Consider the following 26,401-nt stretch of genomic DNA (forward strand, 5'->3'; position numbering starts at 1 on the left):
ATAGTGAGGATTGTACATGGTGATGACTGTACATGGTGATGACTGTACATGGTGATGACTGTACATGGTGATGACTGTACATGGTGAGGATTGTACATGGTGAGGACTGTAAATAGTGAGGATTGTACATGGTGAGGACTGTACATGGTGAGGATTGTAAATAGTGAGGATTGTACATGGTGATGACTGTACATGGTGAGGACTGTACATGGTGAGGATTGTACATGGTGAGGACTGTAAATAGTGAGGATTGTACATGGTGAGGATTGTACATGGTGAGGATTGTACATGGTGAGGACTGTAAATAGTGAGGATTGTACATGGTGAGGATTGTACATGGTGAGGATTGTACATGGTGAGGATTGTACATGGTGAGGATTGTACATGGTGAGGACTGTACATGGTGAGGATTGTACATGGTGAGGACTGTACATGGTGAGGACTGTAGATGGTCAGCAGTGGGGAAAGTCCCAGCCCCAGTCAGCCAGGGAGGTGAAAACCTCACATAGCAACATCTTGAGATTTTGCTCAACGTTGGTCTAGACGTTACTGTTGGTGTTTGAGATTAATGTCGGCATCGAGTGTGTGAAAGTGGCCAACAATATTGAGAGTGCAGTGTGACGCTCGCTTACTGACCCCACAAAACTGGTGAATGAAGAATTTTTATTATTAATTTAATCAGTCAATTTGTGCAGAAAATCAACTAACCACAGATTGAGCACTCGAGAGTGAAGTGGCCTAAATTGGAGCAGTAAACACATCGCTGGCTTATGTTAATCCCTCTCTGTCTCTCTATAGTACATGTTCTGCTATCACATTTCAAGTTCTGGAATTCCCTCCCTCAAGCAGACAAACTTCCATTGAGAATTACTGAGGATGTGACGGCAGTGTATCAGGCAGCAAAGAAGCCACCAATAAAGGAAGGACCCAATCAAATCGCTCAAAGAACTTGTGAGCTTCGGTTTGAGTCACTGGGGGAGTTTCCCCAACAGGATCACGGCAGAGAACGAGCAACAATTTGGGCGGTGAAGCTTTTTGGCCACTGACCCCCTTGGCCGTGATTTTGCTTCCCTGAACGCCGCTCGTACCCACCTGCTGTATCCAGATGGGAGGGGTCGGTCCTAGACCTCGGAGGATTTCCCTCCCGTCGGCTTTACGTACCCACTGTTTTCCAAGGCGGCCACGAAGCCCCCCCTCCCCCACCCCCACCCCCGGGAAGAGGTAGTAAAGTCCCTCGAGGTCCCTCTGTGGAGGGAGAGAGCCTTGTGGCAGCCTCCTCTCCCTCCAGTCTGACCTAAAGGCCTTACCTGCTGTAGGCCCTGGTCTTAGCCAATGCTTTTGGTGGGACAGCTGATCTGATCTGATCTTCGGGGTTCTTCTGCCCCTTTGAGATCCCTCACTGCTTCTTCTGGTGTTGCAGCGGCTTCCCCTGCACACTGGCGGGTTCCCCTGCACACTGGTGGGTGCCCCTGCGCACTGGCTAGTTCCCCTGTGCACTGGCTGGTTCCCCTGCGCACTGGCTGGTTCCCCTGTGCACTGGTGGCTTCCGCTGCACATTGGCTGGTTCCCCTATGCACTGGCTGGTTCCCCTGCACACTGGCTGGTTCCCCTGTGCACTGGATGGTTCCCCTGTGCACTGGCTGGTTCCCCTGTGCACTGGCAACATCCCCTGCGCACTGACGGGTTCCCCTGTGCCCTGGGGGGTCCCCTGCGCACTGGCTGGTTCCTCTGCACACTGGCAGCTTCCCTCTGTCTGTGAATCCTGCTGGGAGCCAGTGTGTCTATTGGACCTTTAAATTTTATAATATAATCTGTTACGCGTTCAGAATCTGCCTTATTTTGCTTATACTGAGAAATAAAAAGCAGCAATTGTTCGTGCAAACAAGCATCCCAAAAGTCCTGGGTGTGCAACAGGTGTGAGTTATATTTACACTGGAAAACTTTCGGAAGGATGTCAAGGCCTTAGAGAGGGTGCAGAGATTTACTAGAATGGTACCAGGGATGAGGGACTTCAGTTATGTGGAGAGACTGGAGAAGCTGGGGTTGTTCTCCTCAGAGCAGAGAAGGTTGAGAGGAGATTTACAAAGGTGTTCAGAATTATGAAGGATTTTGATAGAGCAAATAAGGAGAAACTGTTTCTAGTGGCAGAAGAGTTGGTAACCAGAGGATACAGATTTAAGATAATTGGCAAAAAATCCAGGGGGGAGATGAGGAGAATTTTTTGTGCAGCGAGTTGTTCTGATCTGGAATGCGCTGCCTGAAAGGGCGGTGGAAGCAGATTCAATAATAACTTTCAAAAGGGAATTGGATAAATACTTGAAACGGAGAAATTTGCAGGGCTATGGAGAAAGAGCAAAGGAGATGGGACTAATTGGATGGCTCTTTCAAAGAGCCAGTACAGGCACAATGGGCCGAATGGCCTCCTTCTGCGCTGCACGGTTCTACAATTAAACTTAAACTGTGTTAACTGAGCAAGAATTTGTCTTTATGGTCTTAAAGGAACACAACTCTACCTTATCAGCAGAATAATACACTAATGTCCTTATAAAACAATGGGGCAGATTTTCAACTTGCCACCCGGGTGTGAAACTGACGATGCGGATCGGCCGCCCGTCACAGAAAGAGCCCGGTTTTCGTTTCCGTTGATTTCCTGGGCGGCAAGTTGAAAATGTTCCCTGTTGTATCACCTTGACTTACAGCGAGCGACGTCACGGGGGAGCTGCTAGTATATCCCAGGCACTGCATGGGGGCAGGGAGGAGCCAGGATATTGCTTGAAATATTGCATGTGGCTCCTCCACTCTCATTCAAGTAAATAGAGATTCAAAAGGCAACAGTGATCTGACAGCTCAGGATAATTGCTTTGGCACTGCAGGTAGGTCTCCAACATTGTATCTCGACTCAGTGGGTGGCTTTCTCGCCTCTGAATCAGAAGGTTGAGGGTTCGCTAACCCCCTGCAGAGGCTTGAGCTCATAATCAGTGTAGTGCTGAGGGAGTGCCGCACTGTCGGAGGTGCCATCATTTAGACGAGGTGTTAAACTGAGGTCCCACGTTGCTATCTGAAGGACGGCAAATCATTCTCGCAGTGTCCTGGCCAACATTTCACCCCTCAGCTAACACCACCTTGCATCTCCATAGTGCTTCTCACAGTTTCATGACGTTCCAAAGCACTTTACAGCCAATAGGAAACGCAGCAGCCAAATTGCGCACAGCAAGATCCCACAAACAACAATCTGATAATGACCAGATCATCTGTTTTAGGTGTTGGTTGAGGGATAAATATTGGCCAGGACACCTGGGAGAACTCGCCTACTCTTCTTTGAAATAGTGGCCGTGGGATCTTTTACATCCACCTGAGAGGGCAGACGGGGCCTCGGTTTAACGTCTCATCTGAAAGGCGGCACCTCCGACAGTGCAGCACTCCCTCAGTACTGCGCTGGGAACGTCAGCCTGGATTTTGTGCTCAAGTCTCTGGAGTGGGACTTGAACCCATGACCTTCTGACTCAGAGGCGAGTTTATACTTTCGGTATAAATTCTGATTTTTGAATTATTGCTATGAATTATGTTCTGGTCAAATATTAAACAGTTCATTATCATATTTCATTATTTACCAATGAACTCCTCTCTCTTTATCTGACAGGAACAAAGGTCACTGCTCTCATCGAAATGTTTCACTCTCGGACGGTAGCTGTCTTTCGGAGATTTACCTTCGAGCGGTCATATTGTTTTTAGCTTCTTTTAAAACAAAAACTGAATTTAAAAAGTAAGGAGTACAGGCGGAGGATCCGTTTATAGCATCATGTGGAATCTGTACACTGCTGCTCGAAACTTGGGGCTGATTGCCATTCATTTCATTGCCTTCACCGTAGGACAAAGACCGTCAGGTAAGTTCCACCAGCAGTGAGGATAGGAAGAATGTGACCCAGATAATCAATGGTAAAGTTCATGAGGGAATTATAGATACATAAAACATCTTTACATCATAAAACATTCCTGTTTGACTAAAATTAAGAAAGACATGCATTTATATAGCGCCTTTCACAACCTCAGGATGTCCCAAAGCGCTTTACAGCCAATTAAGTACTTTTGAAGTTTAGGAAACGCGGCAGATAATTTGTGCACAGCAAGATCCCACAAACAGCAATGTGGTAACAACAAGATAATCTGTGTTAATGATGTTGGTTGAGGGATAAATATTGGCCAGGAGAACTCCCCTGCTCCTTTTCAAATATTTCCATAGGATATTTTAACCTTCACCTTAGTGGGTAGATGGGGGCCTAGATTTAACATCTCCTCTGAAAGGCAGCACCTCTGCCTCAGTACTGTACTGAGAGTGTCAGCCTAGATTTTGTGCTCAAGTCTCTGGAGTGGGACTATGAACCCATGACTTTCTAACTTGAGAGACCAAGAGTGCTACCCACTGAGCCACAGCTGGCATCTATGGTGACTTCTGTATTGTACTAACCTCATCGATGACTTAATTAATGCATTACTCATGTCCTGCTACTGAAGGATTGGATCCTCGAGGGATACGTGACAGCTACGATCGAGTTTAAGTTCATCTGGCGAGTGGCGGTAGCAAGGGCGGGACAGGAGTCTGTTGGTTCAGTGGGATAGGGGGACAGATTAAAATAAATTACATGGCCTGCACAGCATGGAGACGACATAGTTAACGGAAAATGGCAAACTTTTACAACTACAAAAAATTATACAGAACAAGTATATTCTGAAGAGAAATAACCGGGAACTAAACGAGCAGGCCAGGAATTTCCTGATCTACTGGGGGTGTTAGCAGGGTGGGGGGGACCTACTGGGAGTGGGAATTGGGGGAGGACATGGTTTTCTGGGGTCAAATAGGAGGAAATTCAGGCGGGAAATTGGAGAATAAGCTTTAAAGTAATTATTTTTTCAAACAAACCCCACCAATCGCTGCTTCAAGTGAAATAATTCACCTCACTTCCATTTATTAGAAACATAGGAACAGGAGGAGGCCATTCAGCCCCTCGAGCCTGTTCCGCCATTCAATTAGATCATGGCTGATCTGTATCCGAACTCCATTTACCCGCTCAATTCAGACTATAAATAATAACGATCATTTTCAGTAAGTGCCCACAAATCAAATCGGAAATGTGAGCTATCGAGTATTGCATATTAATTATGTCTTTCTAAAAGATTCTGAGGGGGCTGAGAATATGTCTGAATTCTAACGAAAAGGACTTTTCTGCCAGCCATATTTTCAGCACTGCCTATCCCGCAGTGTTTGTAATTATCACTCAGCTCCTGTGTCTCTAGGAGTGGTTTCGTTATTTATTGTTTTATTACCGTTGTTTCCTGTGACAACTATTTGTTTACATAATAGGCCCGGTTGCACAGAGGGCAAAGGCCAGCGGCCCAGTTTCGTTTGGAATAAAGTTCCTTTTTCCACCGGTCGATGTTTTTGGCCCAACTTGTGTGTGGTTGCATGCGAGAGTGGGAGTGAGGTTTATATGAGGCGACTCCCTCGCTATGCCCTCGGCAATGCCAGGTGCAATGGAATCCCGCATGTCACTGGCGCCCAGCGTTGCTAAGGGTGACCGAGGCTTCTGAACTGTTGAAAGCCCATCTGTGATCGATTGCAGGGGGAAAAGCGGCCAATTGTAACCAGGCAGGGGATTCTTCTGGTCAATTTCTTTGGGCCTGCTCACTATTGGCATGACTGGCCCACTATTGCCGAGACTGGCCCACTATTGCCGAGACTGGCCCACTATTGCCGAGACTGGCCCACTATTGCCATGACTGGCCCACTATTGCCGAGACTGGCCCACCATTGCCGTGACTGGCCCACTATTGCCGAGACTGGCCCACTATTGCCGAGACTGGCCCATTATTGCCGAGACTGGCCCACTATTGCCGTGACTGGCCCACCATTGCCGCAACTGGCCCACTATTGCCGAGACTGGCCCACTATTGCCGAGACTGGCCCACTGTTACAGAGACTGGCCCACTATTGCCGAGACTGGCCCATTATTGCCGAGACTGGCCCACTATTGCCGCAACTGGCCCACTATTGCCGAGACTGGCCCACTATTGCCGAGACTGGCCCACTGTTACAGAGACTGGCCCACTATTGCCGAGACTGGCCCACTATTGCTGAGCCCGGCCCACTATTGCCGCAACTGGCCCACTATTGCTGAACCTGGCCCACTATTGCCGAGACTGGCCCACTATTGCCGAGACTGGCCCACTATTGCCGAGACTGGCCCACTATTGCCGAGACTGGCCCACTATTGCCGAGACTGGCCCACTATTGCCGAGACTGGCCCACTATTGCCGAGACTGGCCCACTATTGCCGTGCCAGGCTCCTGCTATAGATTCCCGAGGCGCGCGGCCCACTTCCTCTGATTGTGGCCAGAATGCCGCTCACTTTATGTAAACGCCCGGGGGTTCCAAAGGGGTCGAGCCATCGGGATGCGGTTCTGCCCCGCTCCCTGCCCCCTGCCCCCCTGCCCTACCCCCTACCCTCCACCCCCACTTTGCCCCGCTCTGCCCCACAGGTACAAAGTCCCAGGCCTCGCTAACTCTTTCAGAGTGATCGAACATCAAAGTCACATCAACAACGAGCAGACTGAAATAATCGGGCATTTTAATTTATTGATAGAACTTTAAAATATTTTGGGGTGGGGTAAGTTTATGATTATGGAAGAAAGATTAGATTACATCCCCCAACCGCCAGTGCAGAAACTCCCAATGAAACGCTTTCCACATATGTCACAGTCATTAAACCTGTTCAAATGTGATACAAGGGGAGTTTATAATAAGGTGGAGACACTCTGGACTGGGAGTTGAAGCTCAGTAAAAATTGTCGCCAATCATTAGATTTTATATTATATATTTATATTATCTGACTTACATTTTACACATCAAAAAATATGAGTAACAGAAACATTTGATACTTGTGCTGTATTCATTGTCTCATTCAGGAGATTAAATTTATTGGGGAGTGTTCAGAGTGTAATTTATATGTGGGAGAGGGTGTTCTGCAGGTCACTCTGTGGTATCGACATTGTGAATGTATCAGGAAGATTTCCGATGTTTGCAATCACTAGCAAAATGTTACAGCTGAGTGAGAAAAGAGACCAGAAAAATCTGCCCATATATCCCGCACCCATATCACATGCTCATATATCACATGGCCATATATCACATACTCATATATCACATGTCCATATATCACATACTCATATATCACATGTCCATATATCACATACTCATATATCACATGGCCATATATCACATACTCATATATCACATGACCATATATCACATGCTCATATATCACATGTCCATATATCACATACTCATATATCACATACTCATATATCACATGTCCATATATCACATGTCCATATATCACACACTCATATATCACATACTCATATATCACATGTCCATATATCACATACTCATATATCATATGTCCATATATCACATAATCATATATCACATACTCATATATCATATGTCCATATATCACATAATCATATATCACATGCTCATATATCACATGTCCATATAATCACATAATCATATATCACATGTCAATATATCACATGCTCATATATCACATGTCCATATATCACATGCTCATATATCACATGACCATATATCACATACTCATATATCACATGTCCATATATCACATGCTCATATATCACATGTCCATATATCACATGCTCATATATCACATGTCCATATATCACACATTGGTACAATTTTATTGCGTGTGCAGGAACAGAGAGGCCTGGGGTGAACGTACACAAATCTTTGAAGGTGGCAGGACAAGTTGAGAAGACTGTTAAAAAGACATACGTGATCCTTGGCTTTATAAATAGAGGCATAGAGTACAAAAGTAAGGAAGTTATGCTAAACCTTTATAAAACACTGGTTAGGCCTCAGCTGGAGTATTGTGTCCAGTTCTGGGCACTGCACTTTAGGAAGGATGTCAAGGCCTTAGAGAGGGTGCAGAAGAGATTTGGTACCAGGGATGAGGGACTTCAGTTATGTGGAGGGACTGGAGAAGCTGCCCAGATATCAGCTCCAAAGTGTTTCATATTCAGGTCTATTCTATTCTGAGGGAACCCTAATGGAGATGGTGCTGGTGGTGCCATTTTATTATTAAAAGGATCATTCAGTGATCATGGGGAAACTAAGGACAGTTTGCCAGGGATAAGACAAAAGTAAATGGGGAACGGCTCTGACTGGTAACTGTAAGAATGAGCCTGAAGGTTTAAAAATTACTTCAAGCTTAGAAAGGAAAACCAACTGGATTGGGTGAACGCATATTTGCTGAGAGAGGAAATTGTGGATATTTAGTGCTCTATCCCAGTGTCTGGGAATGACCAGGGAAATGATGATGTGGAGATGCCGGTGATGGACTGGGGTTGACAATTGTAAACAATTTTACAACACCAAGTTATAGTCCAGCAATTTTATTTTAAATTCACAAGCTTTCGGAGGCTTCCTCCTTCGTCAGGTGAACGATGTTTCACCTGACGAAGGAGGAAGCCTCCGAAAGCTTGTGAATTTAAAATAAAATTGCTGGACTATAACTTGGTGTTGTAAAATTGTTTACAACAGGGAAATGATAACACAGGACTGAATGGATTGGGGCATGGAAACCCATTCTTAGAATAATTAAAATCAAACAAAGGTCAATGCCCTGTGGGTGGCGGAGAGGGCCCAGGGGCTATGTGGCCGGGTCCTGCTCCGACTTCTTGTGTTCTTTAGATTTGTGGTTGGGATCAGATCAGCCATGATCTTATTGAATGGCGGAGCAGGCTCGAGGGGCCGATTGGCCTACTCCTGCTCCTATTTCTTATGTTCTTATTGTTCTTATGTTGAAACAGGGAGAAAGGAATGTGTGGAGAGCTTTATCCCAGCAATAAACTGTCTGGACAAACACTGTGCCTGTTGTACTCTGTGTGACCCAATGATTTGCAACTGTACTGTGAGGTGAGAGGTCACAGTTAGAGCCTGAATGAAGCTTTAGTAAAGCCGTATCTCAGACTGAGGTTATCGAGAAGCAACCAGGAACGATCAGGCAGAAACTCGTAGCGGATCAAACGTGACCAATATGGAAACGTGGCAGTCCGGGAAACACTTGGGTCAAACTTTAATCTCGAGCAGAACTAGAGAGAGGGAGAAAGTGAAAGAGAGAGAGACTTAAAAATAGGGACAGAGAGAGGGAGAGGGAGAGAAAGAAAGAGAGAGAGCAAGTGAGAGAGAGAGACTTAAAAATAGGGACAGAGACAGAGAGAGGGAGAGAAAGAAAGAGACAGAGAGATAGAGAGAAAGAGAGAGCAAGTGAGAGAGAGAGAGATAAAAATAGAGGCAGAGGCAGAGAGAGGGAGAGAAAGAAATAGACAGAGAGATAGAGAGAAAGAGAGAGAGCAAGTGAGAGAGAGAGAGAGAGAGACTTAAAAATAGGGACAGAGACAGAGAGAGGGAGAGAAAGAAAGAGACAGATAGAGAGAAAGAGAGAGAGCAAGTGAGAGAGAGAGAGAGACTTAAAAATAGGGACAGAGACAGAGAGAGGGAGAGAAAGAAAGAGACAGAGAGATAGAGAGAAAGAGAGAGCAAGTGAGAGAGAGAGATAAAAATAGAGGCAGAGGCAGAGAGAGGGAGAGAAAGAAAGAGAGATAAATAGAGACGGAGGGGGAGATTTGGAGGCATCTCGCCTGTGAATGACTCACTGCCCCATTCCCACCATCAGTGTAGCTGCTGTGATCCTCTACCAGCTCATCGCAGGGTGACAGGTATTTCTGCCTGTTTCCCGCAGACGGCCCTATGAATTTGCAAATCAGAAAACTCCGATTGCCATGTTAGGACAGTAGTGGGCGGAGCTAGCGCCGCGTGGCTCCGCCCAGTATTAGCTGGTAGTCCAGCCGATGGGGGGCCCACGGCTAAGTATAACGTGGGCCCAGGAGGAGCAGGGGTACCAGGCTGGGTCCTCAGGGGGACTTCCCTCCCACCTGCCCCGCTTACCATTGCTTCCTGGGGCCCAAAGCCATCTTCCAATGCGGTGGTCCCAGGAACTGTTTCAGAGAGAGGGAGAGAGGGCCTCGCAGAGGGAGAGAGGGCATCAACTCAGCCCCTCAAACACTTACCCGCTGAAGTCATTTACAGCGAGCCCCGAGCGAGGGGTAATGTAGGGCTGAAGAGGCGGGTGGAATTTCTGCCCCACCAGAACTCTGCCCGAAGAGGAGAATTCGCCCCTCCTCCTCAAGCCCCTCTCCCCCCCTCCCCTCACCGCTGTCCCTCCCCCTCCCACCTCCCCTCACCCTCCCCTAACCCCCTCCCCCACATGTGAAGGGGGTGAATGTTTAGGGTGGTGGATGGGGTGCCAATCAAGCGGGCTGCTTTGTCCTGGATGGTGTCGAGCTTCTTGAGTGTTGTTGGAGCTGCACTCATCCAGGCAAGTGGAGAGTATTCCATCACACTCCTGACTTGTGCCTTTTAGATGGTGGAAAGGCTTTGGGGAGTCAAGAGGTGAGTCACTCGCTGCAGAATACCCAGCCTCTGACCTGCTCTTGTAGCCACAGTATTGAAATGGCTGGTCCAGTTAAGTTTCTGGTCAGTGGTGACCCCCAGGATGTTGATGGTGGGGTTTCGGCGATGGTAATGCTGTTGAATGTCAAGGGGAGGTGGTTAGACTCTCTCTTGTTGGAGATGGTCATTGCCTGGCACTTGTCTGGTGCGAATATTACTTGCCACTTATCAGCCCAAGCCTGGATGTTGTCCAGGTCTTGCTGCATGTGGGCACGGACTGCTTCATTATCTGAGGGGTTGCGAATGGAACTGAACACTGTGCAATCATCAGCGAACATTCCCATTTCTGACCTTATGATGGAGGGAAGGTCATTGATGAAGCAGCTGAAGATGGTTGGGCCTAGGACACTGCCCTGAGGAGCTCCTGCAGCAATGTCCTGGGGCTGAGATGATTGGCCTCCAACAACCACTACCATCTTCCTTTGTGCCAGGTATGACTCCAGCCACTGGAGAGTTTTCCCCCTGATTCCCATTGACTTCAATTTTACTAGGGCTCCTTGGTGCCACTCTTGGTCACTCCCACCTCACCTCTTTTGTCCATGTTTGGACCAAGGCTGTAATGAGGTTCGCTCACCACCTGCCACAGGTCCAGCCTGGCAGCTATGTCCTTCAGGACTCGGCCAGCTCGGTCAGTAGTGGTGCTACTGGAGCCACTCTTGGTGATGGACATTGAAGTCCCCCACCCAGAGTACATTTTGTGCCCTTGCTACCCTCAGTGCTTCCTCCAAGTGGTGTTCAACATGGAGGAGGACTGATTCATCAGCTGAGGGAGGACGGTAGGTGGTAATCAGCAGGAGGATTCCTTGCCCATGTTTGACCTGATGCCATGAGATTTCATGGGGTCCGGAGTCAATGTTGAGGACTCCCAGGGCCACTCCCTCCTGATTGTACCGCTACCTCTGGTGGGTCTGTCCTGCTGGTGGGACAGGACACACCCAGGGATGGTGATGGAAGAGTCTGGGGCGTTGGCTGAAAGGTATGATTCTGACAGTATGGCTATGTCAGGCTGTTGTTTGACTAGTCTGTGGGACAGCTCTCCCAATTTTGGCACAAATCCCCAGATCTTCGAGAGGAGGACTTTGCAGGGTTGACTGGGCTTGGTTTGCCTTTGTAGTGTCCGGTGCCTAGTGGTCCGTCCGGTTTTATTCTTATTATGACTTTCTTTGGCGAGATTTTACAACTGAGTGGCTTGCTAGGCCATTTCAGAGGGCGATTAAGAATCAACCACATTGCTGTGGGTCTGGAGTCACAGATAGGCCAAACCGGGTAAGGACGGCAGGTTTCCTTCCCTAAAGAGCATTAGTGAACCAGATGGGTTTTTAAGACAATCCGGTAGTTTCATGGCCACCATTACTGATACTGGTTTTTTTAAATACTAGATTTTATTTAATTAGTTGAATTTAAATTCCCCAGCTGCCATGGCGGGATTTGAACTCATGACTCCGAATTATTAGTCCTCTGGATTAGTAGTCCACTATGCGACCGTACTCAGAATACTCCCCTCATTATACTCCCCTCACGTTATACACCCCCCGTTATACTCCCCCATTATACTCCCCCCTCATTATACTCCCCCTCATTATACTCCCTCCCATTATACTCCCTCCCATTATACTCCCCCCCATTATACTCCCCCCTCATTATACTCCCCCCATTATACTCCCTCCCATTATACTCCCCTCCCATTATACTCCCTCCCATTATACTCCCCCCTCATTATACTCCCCCTCATTATACTCCCTCCCATTATACTCCCTCCCATTATACTCCCCCCCATTATACTCCCCCCTCATTATACTCCCCCCATTATACTCCCTCCCATTATACTCCCCCCCATTATACTCCCTCCCATTATACTCCCTCCCATTATACTCCCCCCCATTATACTCCCCCCTCATTATACTCCCCCCATTATACTCCCTCCCATTATACTCCCCCCCATTATACTCCCCCCTCATTATACTCCCCCTCATTATACTCCCCCCATTATACTCCCTCCCATTATACTCCCCCCTCATTATACTCCCCCTCATTATACTCCCCCCATTATACTCCCTCCCATTATACTCCCCCCCATTATACTCCCTCCCATTATACTCCCCCCCATTATACTCCCTCCCATTATACTCCCTCCCATTATACTCCCTCCCATTATACTCCCCCCCATTATACTCCCCCCTCATTATACTCCCCCCATTATACTCCCTCCCATTATACTCCCTCCCATTATACTCCCTCGCATTATACTCCCCCCCCATTATACTCCCTCCCATTATACTCCCTCCCATTATACTCCCCCCCAATTATACTCCCTCCCATTATACTCCCCCCCATTATACTCCCCCCTCATTATACTCCCCCCCATTATACTCCCTCCCATTATACTCCCTCCCATTATACTCCCCCCCATTATACTCCCCCCTCATTATACTCCCCCCATTATACTCCCTCCCATTATACTCCCCCATTATACTCCCCCCTCATTATACTCCCCCTCATTATACTCCCCCCATTATACTCCCTCCCATTATACTCCCCCCCATTATACTCCCTCCCATTATACTCCCCCCCATTATACTCCCTCCCATTATACTCCCTCCCATTATACTCCCCTCCCATTATACTCCCTCCCATTATACTCCCCCCCCATTATACTCCCCCCCATTATACTCCCTCCCATTATACTCCCTCCCATTATACTCCCCCCCATTATACTCCCCCCTCATTATACTCCCCCCATTATACTCCCTCCCATTATACTCCCCCATTATACTCCCCCCTCATTATACTCCCCCTCATTATACTCCCCCCATTATACTCCCTCCCATTATACTCCCCCCCATTATACTCCCTCCCATTATACTCCCCCCATTATACTCCCTCCCATTATACTCCCCTCCCATTATACTCCCTCCCATTATACTCCCCCCCCATTATACTCCCTCCCATTATACTCCCTCCCATTATACTCCCCCCCCATTATACTCCCTCCCATTATACTCCCTCCCATTATACTCCCCTCCCATTATACTCCCATTATACTCCCCCCCATTATACTCCCATTATACTCCCCCCCCATTATACTCCCATTATACTCCCTCCCATTATACTCCCTCCCATTATACTCCCCTCCCATTATACTCCCCCCCCATTATACTCCCATTATACTCCCCCCCCCATTATACTCCCATTATACTCCCTCCCATTATACTCCCCTCCCATTATACTCCCTCCCATTATACTCCCTCCCATTATACTCCCCTCCCATTATACTCCCCTCCCATTATACTCCCCCCCATTATACTCCCTCCCATTATACTCCCCTCCCATTATACTCCCTCCCATTATACTCCCCCCCCATTATACTCCCATTATACTCCCCCCCCATTATACTCCCATTATACTCCCTCCCATTATACTCCCCTCCCATTATACTCCCTCCCATTATACTCCCCTCCCATTATACTCCCTCCCATTATACTCCCCTCCCATTATACTCCCTCCCATTATACTCCCCTCCCATTATACTCCCCCCCCATTATACTCCCATTATACTCCCCCCCCCATTATACTCCCATTATACTCCCTCCCATTATACTCCCCTCCCATTATACTCCCTCCCATTATACTCCCTCCCATTATACTCCCCTCCCATTATATTCCCCTCCCATTATACTCCCCTCCCATTATACTCCCTCCCATTATACTCTCTCCCATTATACTCCCCTCCCATTATACTCCCTCCCATTATACTCCCCTCCCGTTATACTCCCCTCCCATTATACTCCCTCCCATTATACTCCCCTCCCATTATACTCCCCTCCCATTATACTCCCTCCCATTATACTCCCCCCCCATTATACTCCCATTATACTCCCCCCCCCATTATACTCCCATTATACTCCCTCCCATTATACTCCCCTCCCATTATACTCCCTCCCATTATACTCCCTCCCATTATACTCCCCTCCCATTATACTCCCTCCCATTATACTCCCCTCCCATTATACTCCCCCCCATTATACTCCCTCCCATTATACTCCCCCCCCATTATACTCCCCCCCCTTTATACTCCCTGCCAGATATTGAGTTCTATTTGGATCTGAATAACAGGTGACTGATGCGACACTGTCCAGTCAGCTCTGCCGCCCAAGATGGATGTCTACCCCAAGGAATTTAAAGTAATGCTAAGATTTAAGGACTTTTTTAATCTACTGATTTTTCCTGCTTCTGTATAATTTTATGTTTTAATAAATATAAATAAATAACCTGGTTTATATTATAATAACTCTAACCTGGATAGAGTTATAATAACCCTCTTCTGCATTTGATTATAACAACCAGAACCTAATTTTTACATTGAATTTACAGCACAGAAACAGGCCATTCGGCCCAACTGGTCCATGCTGGTGCTTATGCTCCACACGAGTCTCCTCCCTCCCTACTTCATCTAACCCCATCAGCACATCCTTCTATTCCCTTCTCCCTCACATGTTTATCTAACTTTCCCTTAAATGCATCTATGATATTCGCCTCACCTCAGTGTGGTGACAAGATCCACATTCTCACCACTCTCTGAGTAAAGGCGATCAAAAGAATATTTTTAAGGCTGAGTTCGATAGATTCCTGATTAACGAGGGAGTCAAAGGTTATAGTAGGTAAACGGGAAAGTAGGGTTGAGGTCGCAATCAGATCAGCCATGATCTTATCAAATGGCAGAGCAGGCTCGAGGGGCCGAATGGCCTACTCCTGCTCTTAATTCGTATGTTCTTAAAGAAGTTTCTGTGCTATCATAATTTTTTTTTAACCCGTGTTGCAGCTTGTGATGTTCCAATGGATGAAGGACAACTCGGAGACAACCCCTCAATGAAATTTTATTACAATGCAGTGACTGACCATTGTAACATCTTTGCATATCGAGGGGCAGGAGGAAACGCAAACCGATTTTTCACTGATAAGTACTGCATGAAGAACTGTTCAAGGATCGCAGATGAGGTCTATCCAGATGATGGTAAGCCTGGTTCTAAGTGGAGGTTCAGTGTCTCAAACCACACCCAAAGGCGAATCCACACTTCTTATGACCCAGGGGGTGCCTCTACCTACTCGATATCAAAGTAATTTTATAGTGAGCACAGGGATCGAACAGAAAGCCTTTGTTATACAATGATTTTAACTAGGGGGACGTTCAGGGCAGGCGGGGGTTATGGGACAGGAGGGGAATTCCCACTGAGCCTCGTTCAACTATTCCAGGACCATCTCCCACGCTAAACCAGCCAAAAATTATATGGGGTTTCGATAGTGTAGATAAGGAGAAACTGTTTCCAGTGGCAGAAGGGTCGGTAACCAGAGGACACAGATTTAACATAATTGGCAAAAGAACCAGAGGGGAGGTGAGGAGAATTTTTTACGCAGCGAGTTGTTCTGATCTGGAATGCGCTGCCTGAAAGGGCGGTGGAAGCAGATTCAATAATAACTTTCAAAAGGGAATTGGATAAATACTTGAAAAGGAGAAATTTGCAGGGTTATGGGGAAAGAGCAGAGGAGTGGGACTAATTGGATAACTCTTTCAAAGAGCCGGCACAGGCACGATGGGCCGAGTGGCCTCCATCTGTGCTTTACGGTTCTATGATTCTATGAGTGACATCAAGGCCGGCGGACGGGAACAGAAATAGGGTCGAGGCACCGGGGACACAAGGGGACGGTTCCTCGCACGACTGGGGCTTGGGAGAGGGCCTTACAGGAGGGCTGGGTGCTCTGCACTGAGGGTCTCACCTCCTGATCCCTGAAAGGTTCACCACTGAGCTCACAAGGCAGAAGTGTGATGGGATTCTCACCACTTGCCTGGACGGTGGCAGCTACAACAACCCTTAGGGAGCTCAATCTTATTTTAGTGTGATTCATTTTGCAGTGCATTTCATCCATTTAGGAATATGGGAACAGGAGGAGGCCATTCAGCCCCTCGAGCCTGCTCTGCCATTTAATGACTGGTCTGTACCTCAACTCCTTTTACCTGCCTTTGATCTATATCCCTTGATACCCTCACCCAATAAAAATCAATCCATGTCAGCTTTCATTGTCATTTTACACACTCGTTTTATTCCAGTGTGCCTGTGAGCTTATTCCCTCCGTGGCCTCGCCCCTCCCTATCTTTGTAATCTCCTCCAGCCCTACAACCCTCCGAGATCTCTGGCCTCTTGCGCATCCCTGATTTTAATCGCTCCACCATTGGCGGCCGTGCCTTCAGCTGCCTGGGCCCTAAGCTCTGGAATTCCCTCTCTAAACCTCTCCGCCTCTCTCTCTCCTCCTTCAAGATGCTCCTTAAAACCTACCTCTTTGACCAAGCTTTTGGTCACCTGTCCTAACATCTCCTTATATGGCTCAGTGTCAAATTTTGTCTGATTACGCTCCTGTGAAGCGCCTCGGGTCGTTTTACTGCGTTCAAGGCGCTATATAAATGCAAGTCGTTGTTGTTTACTGTGGTTGGTCCAGTCCAATGATCTGATCCATTTCAGTTTTCACTGGTGGATCTATCCTGGCTTTGCCCATGTAACGTCTGGAGAAGGCCAATTGCCTTCAGTGCCTCAGTGCCACTGGAGGTATCGGTGTGGGGGAATCGGCAGTTGCTGGGGCTTATGAAGCCCCATCTAGTGGTAGAGGTGTGCAGCTGCAGGCGTGACACGTGTCACAGAACGGTGATGCCCAAGTGCGACATTTCGAGCAAATTTAACAATATATTCTAGGTGTTTGACCTATTTCCCTGTGCTTTCTGAATAGAATCAAAACTTTATGTTGAACAGTATCCACACTGTTGGGGGGTGGGGTCTGAGCTGGAATCTGTAGCAGTATAAAATAGATAAGGGGGAACCAGGGGATGTGGTGTATTTGGATTTTCAGAAGGCTTTTGATAAAGTCCCACACAAGAGGTTAGTGTGTAAAATTAAAGCACATGGGATTGGGGGGAATATACTGGCATGGATTGAGAATTGGTTGACAGACAGGAAACAGAGAGTGGGAATAAATGGGTCTTTTTCCGGGTGGCAGGCAGTGACTAGTGGGGTACCGCAGGGATCAGTGCTTGGGCCCCAGCTATTCACAATATAGATCAATGATTTGGATGAGGGACGGAATGTAACATTTCCAAGTTTGCAGACGACACAAAGCTGGGGTGGAATGTGAGCTGTGAGGAGGATGCAAAGAGGCTCCAATGTGATTTAGACAAGTTGGGTGAGTGGGCAAGAACATGGCAGATGCAGTATAACGTGGACAAATGTGAGGTTTGGGTGTAAAAACAGAAAGGCAGATTATTATCTGAATGGTGATTGATTGGGAAAAGGGGAGGTGCAACGAGACCTGGGTGTCCTTGTACACCAGTCGCTGAAAGCAAGCATTCAGGTGCAGCAAGGCATATGTTATGTTGGCCTTCATTGCAAGAGGATTTGAGTACAGGAGCAGGGATGTCTTACTGCAGTTATACAGGACCTTGGTGAGACCACATCTGGAGTATTGTGTGCAGTTTTGGTCTCCTTATCTGAGGAAGGATGTCCTTGCCATGGAGGGAGTGCAACGAAGGTTTACCAGACTGATTCCTGGGATGGCAGGACTGATGTATGAGAAGAGATTGGGTCAACTAGGCCTATATTCACTAGAGTTTAGAAGAATCAGAGGTGATCTAACAGGACTAGACAGACTAGATGCAGGGAGGATGTTCCCGATGGCTGGGGAGTCCAGAACCAGGGGTCACAGTCTCAGGATATGGGGTATGCCATTTAGAACCGAGATGAGGAGAAATTTCTTCACTCAGAGGGTGGTGAACCTGTGGAATTCTCTACCACAGAAGGCAGTGGAGGCCAAGTCATTAGATGTATTCAAGAAGGAGATAGATATATTTCTTAATGCTAAAGGGATCAAGGGATATGGGGAAAAAGCGGGAACAGGGTACTGAGTTAGACGATCAGCCATGATCATTTTGAATGGCGGAGCAGGCCCGAAGGGCCGAATGGCCTACTCTTGCTCCTATTTTCTATGTTTCTATGTTTCTAGTAGGGGGTGAAATTCACCTGGGGGCAGTAACGCAAACCAGGCGATAGCGAATCGGCAGCCGGTTTTACACCTTATCCGTCCACTTCATTGGAAAACAAAATCGGGCAGGGTGTAAAACGGCGGCTGATTTGTTAGCGTCCGTTCTACCCTAAGGTGAATTTCACTCCCGCAGTTGTTAGGGTTTGGAATGGGTGACAAAAGACAGACCGGTGCCATAGCCTGAAGGTAGAAAGCTGTGCTCAGCATTACCTGGTGCCAATTGTCTATTCCCTCAGTGTGATAGAGATGGACTTTATTGATGAGGACGCCTCCTGTGTTCTTTCTACAGACCGGGCTTGCCTGCTGCCAGTGGACGCAGGTGACTGTAAAGGACGTCTTTTGCTCTTTTACTTCGACAGCTCAAAGAAGAAGTGCAAACCTTTCTTATACGGAGGATGTGGAGGAAATGGAAACAGATTCATCCTACCGAAGATTTGCAACTCCTTCTGTGCCAGTAAAATGGGTGAGGCTCCTTTCAAGTGGGTGCATTCGAGATGACACCAGGGTCAAACTAACAGGGTTAACATTCCACTTGTGCCCGCCCTGCCCCCGCTGGCTGGAGCCTGGCCCCTTCCCCCACCCAGCGCAGGTCAGGGAATCACAGGGACGATTCCCGGCACGGTCTTCCGGGAGCGGATCATTTACAAGTGGGTCAAGCCAGCAGCGGATAAAATCCAGCCAAGTTCAAGGTGTCACATGTTGGATAGAGGCATGAATTACATGGGGAGATAGGTAAAGGTGAGGGAGGGAGGGAGGGAGGGAGGGAGGGACCTGGAGCTGAGAGTCAAATCACGGTGGAGCAACAATAAATAATGGAGGGAGAATGTCCATCCTATTGCTGGGTCTGTTGGGTATATGTCGGAAGATGTCCATGCTGAAACTGTCGGTGTCCGAGACCGCCCGCACGACGAGTGCTGAGTTCAATTTCAACCACCGAGACTAAAAGGGCAACACTCGACCCCTGAACCCAGTGAGGAGTCACGAGGCTGATCCCCAAGTGTCGAAGGATTGAGTTACAAGGAAAGACTGGGGACACTCTTTGGCCTTGAGAGGAGGCAACTGAGAGAGGACCTTGTAGAAATGTACTAGATACTAAAGGGCATGGATAAGGTTATTCTGGGACACTGATTGACGTTACACTAGGCGTAAGTAAACATACAGACATCCGAAAATGAAGGCCAAGACAAGACTAGCTGTCCCATCCATCCTGTCCAGCAGAGGAAAACTCAGGACAGACACCAGGAAGAAACTGTTCGAAGAGTATTCAACACTTGGGATGGGCTGGGGGAACGGGGAGGAGGTGAATCGACCAAGGCCCATTTAGATGAGGACTTGTCGGGAGGGGATCGAGGGCCTGAAGAAGCCCAGGCAGGTTAAGTTTTTACATTTTTCTTTAGGTTTCCTTGTGGGCCGAGCTCCTGCCTCCTGAATTCTAGCTCCCGCCGGCCGGCCAGGTTGGGGGCGGGAGTCCGACCACATTTATGGAAATGAGGCCCGCCAGGCAAAATGGTCCAGGCCGTGACGTTGCCGATGTTTCTGGGAGCACCGTTCCCCCGGAACCCCCCTCCCCCATTAAAATTGGGGCCTCACTGTCTGTGCTCACATATGGAGAACCACCACTGGGCGCAGTGCACGGAGCCAGACGCTCATGGAATGTGCCCCCCAGCAAGGAGACACTGTCTGCCAGGAATGGGCAAGGAGAGGAGGACATTAATCGTACTCAGTATATCACTTGTAACAATAGCTAGGTGTTGACTCCTCAGTGAGGGGCGGTGTTATGGGCGGGGTCTTCCCCATGGTTCATTACTCAATGGGTGTCCACAAGGTATTCGACCACTGGGGTCATGTTATCAGTGAACTCAGCACAGGCCAAGGTTAGAACCTGGGACCCACCCGCTCTGCGATTAGATCTCAGGAGCCCGCGGGAAACGCAAGTCGGGAATTTGGGCAGGAGGTCCGAAACTCCCAGAATGACCCCCTCGCACCCGTTCTGGAATCACCTCCACTTTGGTGTCGGCTTCTCTTGAATAACATGGTTTAAAACTAATCTTTGTTGACTGTCCATCCCCAGCATTGTGCGGAGTGTGTCTCTAATTTGCTGCTTTGGTGTCCTTTTGTCAGGAGGACCACCTGGCGATGCCGATGAAGAATCAGAAGTGGACGAAGGTATGTTGGGAATAACCGCCCCGGCCTCCCTCGGCTTTAGTCATCTCCACATTCACCCACGGTCATTGGCCGTTGTTTAGGGGGACTTTTACTGACTCACATTCCCCCACCCCCCCCCCGAATTGTTCAAGTAGACATACAGATGCTGTTGGTGCAGAGACAAGTGTGAGGACTGGGCTGTTTTCGCCCCAACTCTGGGGCCTGGCTTCAGATCCACACTGGGCAGATGGCCGCCCTCCTCCTCCCCATTTAACAGGAGGTTGAGTGCAATCAGTCCAACCGCACGGAGAAACGTCACCAAGCGCTGCTCACTCCCCTGATGGCTCACTGACCGCGTGGTGTGGTACTGAGCAACACCAAACAGGAAAGGCCCAGGTCTGATCTGGGCTGGTAGGCCGGGTGTGAATTTTGGCCCCAGACTGGAATAATTGGCTCCTGATCACTGCTCCAGTGACCTCAATGGAATTACACCCATGCAGGTAACAGGTGAAGGCAGGGTCGAGCTTGGCACTCCTCCCACGCCCAAATAGCCCACTGAAAGGACCTGTCCACGGGGAGAACTGGCATACGGTTGAGGTACAGGAGGGGTCCTGGCCGCTGCGGAACTGTAGCCGGCAATGGGTCACATCTTCAGGAGCTGGGGAGAGCTGAGAAAATGTAAAAAAAAATGGTCTCCATACTTGACACAATTTGCAATCAATCTCCATGAAGAAGACTTTAAATAATCAAAGGTATTAAGGAATATGGGCCAAAGGCAGGTACATTGAGTTAGATCACAGATCAGCCATGATCTTATCAAATGGCGGAGCAGGCACGAGGGGCTGAATGGCCTACTCCTGTTCCTATGTTCCTAAGACTAAAGGGATCCAGAAAATGGGAAACGTCTGGGGGGAGGGAGGGGGGCTTCTGATTAATTATGATTTTTGTCTCAATAAAGGGAACTCGGATTAATGAAGAGCGACTGAGTTTATCGGTGGGCAGGGGGGCTACAGTTGATTTTTGCTTTGATCCGATTTCTCTCCCCTCCCCCCACCCTGACGGCTTGGGGCATCATAACCGAGCCAATCCTTCCAGCCGCCAGCCGACCAGTCGCTGTCTAGACCGGCGCCTGGGAGAACAATCGGCAGCCGTGCGACCAGACCCCAGCAAGTGGTCAACGGTTAGTTTCAGGAATTGGTGCCCCACCCTCCCCAACTGCAGAGCTTCACTGGGTGCAGCAGTCTAGCGGCGATGGTCTTGGACCAACGAGTTCAGAGGTCGCGAGTTCAAATCCCACCAGGGCAAGTTGCGACCCTGAATTCAATAAATGTAATGATATGTGGGCTGAGACCAGGAATAATGACCGTGAAAGCAGCCAGATTGTCACCTGGTCCACCAATGTCCTTCAGGGATGAGAACCTGTCCCCGGCCTACGTGTGGCTCCAGTCCCACGCTGTATGGTTGACTCCTGATGCCCTCTGAACTGGTCTGGACAATCACCCAGTTACAGACAGATCAAGTAAACGGGCCACCACCAGCTTCTGGGGGGCAACGAGGGAGGTGCAATAATTGGGGCCTTGCCAATGCCTCCCACATCCTGAGACGAAATTAAATAAAACACGGAAGGAGCATATATTGGATGGTCCGTCCATTAAACCCCCTCCCCAATCAGTACATGGGTTGTACCCCCTGGAGAACCCTCCCCCTCTGGGTCCTGGACTTCGAAAAAAAAAAGTAATGCACAAAAGTCATTTAAGACCAAAAAAGAAAAATAATAATCCAGGCTCACTGATTTACAATTTCCACAACAACTGAACCCCAGACAAACACAAGGCTCAGTTCCCTGCTCCCCTGAAGAAGCCTTGAGCTGCGACAGTGCCCGGAAACAGAAGCTACAGCTGGATGGCCCATGGGAGGCTGCTGCACTGGCTCCCTGACTCCTGCGTTCCTCATGGGTCGGGCTCCGAGCTGGGAAATCGCAAATTAAATTGACCCTTAAATTTCGATCATTCGGTTGCTGTGAATCAGACGATATCTTGCACCCGCCACGGGATAAAACAGCAAAGTCCAGACATACCATGGTCCTGTCTGAGCGAGGTGGGGAGGCTGGTCCCAGGTCCTGGAGACGGAGTGGGTTAAACACTCGGGCCGTGGCGTTGGGTCAAGGGTGCCTGGCCCATGGAGGACATGCAATTCGGAGGGACACCATGCCACTCCGAGAAGGGGGAGAGCGGGGGGAAGTCTGAGGGCTTGGTCGGGCTGAAAGAAATGGAGCAACATTTTTTCCACTGCTGTTGCCATTTACAGCTCCTCTAGGCCCGTCTTTTGTCTCTTTACTTATCCCAATACCACCGTCCTCACCTTGCACCATCATCCCTTTTTGTCATTTAATCACTCCTGCCCTCCACCCTATGGCAGACCTTCCTTTCTGTTCTTTCCTGCCCTCCCCTTCCCATCACCATCCCCTTCCCTGGCTCTGTACTTGCTTAAAAATTGTTAAACCTTTAACTTCTTCCAGTTCTGACGAAAGGCCATTGACCTGAAACGTTAACTCTGTTTCTCTCTCCACAGATGCTGCCCGACTTGCTGAGTATTTCCAGCATTTTCTGGTTTTATTTTTTCAGGGTTTTCCTCCTTTTACCGAAGTCAGTCGATCCGTCTGGGATCGAAACCCTTTTGCCCTTTGCCTTCCCCGCTTCAGGCCCCAGTGGGACCTACCCCTGCCCGCAGGAGATCACACCTCGGTCCCGTTGGGCCTGCAGAAACTTGCCCCAGAGAGGTGGAGGAACACAACTGGAGATCAGTCCAGCGAGCCCCTCTCCTGCCCGCCCCCCGTCACCCCCGAGGACAATTTAGCCAAGTTAAGATGGTAAAAACCCAAGGGATCTGGACTCCACCCCAAAACATGTCCTGATCGCACCCGACAAGAGAACGGGAAGGTGGTGGTTATGTCACTGGATTGCTAATCCAGAGAACGTGAATTCATAATCCCACCACAGCAGTTTGAGAATTCGAATTCAGTTTTCAAAATCTGGAAATAAAAAGCTGGTATCAGTGACCCTGAAGCTGTCAGATTGTCGTCAAAACCCAACGGGTTCACTAAAGTCCTTTAGGGAAGGAAACCTGCCGTCCTTACCCAGTCTGGCCTACAGGTGACTCCAGTCCCCCACACCAGACGTGGCTGACTCTTAAATGGCCGAGCTAGTTGTATCAGTGGTTCAAGAAGAAGGCCCACCACCACCTTCTCGGGGATGGGCAATGAATGCCAGCCTTGCCAGCGGCGCCCACATCCCGAGGATTTGTATGCACTGTGAGCAACACCGGGGGAGATCCGCTGGTAGCTAGTTAAATAACAAAGGGCTTCCTGTTGCTGTCTTGCAGGCCTGGCGGTGGGACTGGGCATGGGATGTGCTGTGCTGCTGATTCTCGCTGTCGCTCTCGCCCTGTTTTTTACACAGAAGAAGAAACGGTTTGGATTTTTTTCTCCCCCTCCCTCTTGTGCAGGATGAATAAATTCTATCTTAAAGTCAATAGATTCTACTTTGATTGCACAAACTTTACAGGAAAGAGGGGCAGGTTTCTGAAATCTGGTGAGATGACGCTATCATCTAGGGGGGCACCAAATGCCCTCCTAGACACTCAGTGGGAATGCCCGGACTCACAATGTACCAAGGAGGGACACAGGGCAAATTATTGCCTCCCTGTTTACAGCACCTATCACTTTAGGTAGCTGTGTTTAAAATAATTAATGAAGGATCTGGGCTCTGATAATCGCCACACTCTTGGTTGCTAAGGACCTACTAAGGCCCCAAATAAGAGGCCGAACGCCTTTTGAGGCCCCCTTCTGTAAGATTGATTCCACTCAGGAAAACCAGCCCTGGCGATCGCCTACAACAAAGAGGGTGAGTAACTTACCTGAATGTGGAGTCAGGAGGAGCAGGAGCCCGAGAGCTCCTCCCGCCCTCACACTAAAGGAACCGATCGCCACTCGTGACCCGAACTCCCCTCTGCTCCCCACACTGACCCCCGCCCAATCCCCGACCCAAGCTCCGACCCCCAATCCCTGACCCAGGCTCCGACCCCCAATCCCCGACCCAGGCTCCGACCCCCAATCCCCGACCCAGGCTCCGACCCCCAATCCCTGACCCAGGCTCCGACCCCCAATCCCCGACCCAGGTTCGGACCCCCAATCCCCGACCCAGGCTCCGACCCCCAATCCCTGACCCAGGCTCCGACCCCCAATCCCTGACCCAGGCTCTGACCCCCAATCCCTGACCCAGGCTCCGACCCCCAATCCCTGACCCAGGCTCTGACCCCCAATCTCTGACCCAAGCTCTGACCCCCAATCCCCGGCCCAGGCTCCGACCCCCAATCCCCGACCCAGGCTCCGACCCCCAATCCCCGACCCAGGCTCCGACCCCCAATCCCCGACCCAGGCTCCGACCCCCAATCCCCGGCCCAGGCTCCGACCCCCAATCCCTGACCCAGGCTCCGACCCCCAATCCCCGACCCAGGCTCCGACCCCCAATCCCCGACCCAGGCTCCGACCCCCAATCCCTGACCCAGGCTCCGACCCCCAATCCCCGACCCAGGTTCGGACCCCCAATCCCCGACCCAGGCTCCGACCCCCAATCCCTGACCCAGGCTCCGACCCCCAATCCCTGACCCAGGCTCTGACCCCCAATCCCTGACCCAGGCTCCGACCCCCAATCCCTGACCCAGGCTCTGACCCCCAATCTCTGACCCAAGCTCTGACCCCCAATCCCCGGCCCAGGCTCCGACCCCCAATCCCCGACCCAGGCTCCGACCCCCAATCCCCGACCCAGGCTCCGACCCCCAATCCCCGGCCCAGGCTCCGACCCCCAATCCCTGACCCAGGCTCCGACCCCCAATCCCCGGCCCAGGCTCCGACCCCCAATCCCTGACCCCAATTCCCCCACCTCCCCCACCCTCCACCCACCCTGCCCCCCCACATCCCTAAAATGGTTGCGTCACAATTTCTAGGCCATGAAAGCTAATGCTTTTCAAAGTATTTATGATCGATTGTCCTATTGTGGGACCTCTTTAGCCCTAAGAGGCCATTTTGCTGTCTCAGATTTCGAATGTTAATAAAAAATATTAACGATTATGTTTTAAGGATTCACGCTCGCGATGCAGAGCTTTGTGCGTGGGGAGCTGGCGGTGCGTATCGTGCGCCAAGCTCTGGGGTCCCCATGTCGTTTCCTGTCTCAGGCCCACTTAACCTGTGCGCTCCACCTGCTCTCCCCGGGGGAGCATGAGTTTGTAGAACGAGCCTTTGCATTTTAATCTCCTGGATTTGTTTTCACCGAGATTAATTTGTCTCATCTTGTTTCTTTATCACTTAAGGGCCAAGAGGCAAGCAGCAAAGCATCACCAAGAACCATTGAATAAAGGGATTGAAATGAGCTGAAATGGAAGGAATAAATCAATAAACTATCTCCGAGCAAACTAATAAAGATTGTTAGTTGGAACTCTTTGATATAACTGAGTTGCTGGCCGTTGTATTTTTAAACGTTCCACCCTATCCATATACTTCTTGTATATAATTGTTACTTCTGGAAAGTATCT

At 49.2% G+C, this 26,401-nt stretch overlaps 1 protein-coding gene across 1 annotated transcript; it reads left to right on the forward strand.

Annotated features, from left to right (window-relative positions):
* Positions 1-3,657: 3,657 nt before the first annotated feature.
* On the forward strand, positions 3,658-26,401 carry si:dkeyp-73b11.8 (BPTI/Kunitz domain-containing protein). The gene is made up of 6 exons (XM_067973244.1): positions 3,658-3,884; positions 15,408-15,599; positions 18,957-19,130; positions 20,789-20,833; positions 24,194-24,281; positions 26,180-26,401. The coding sequence occupies exons 1-6, from the start codon at positions 3,800-3,802 to the stop codon at positions 26,241-26,243; spliced, it is 648 nt and encodes a 215-aa protein (XP_067829345.1). The 5' UTR covers positions 3,658-3,799; the 3' UTR covers positions 26,244-26,401.

Source organism: Heptranchias perlo, chromosome 38 (assembly GCF_035084215.1).
Source record: "Heptranchias perlo isolate sHepPer1 chromosome 38, sHepPer1.hap1, whole genome shotgun sequence".
Lineage (NCBI taxonomy): Eukaryota > Metazoa > Chordata > Chondrichthyes > Hexanchiformes > Hexanchidae > Heptranchias > Heptranchias perlo.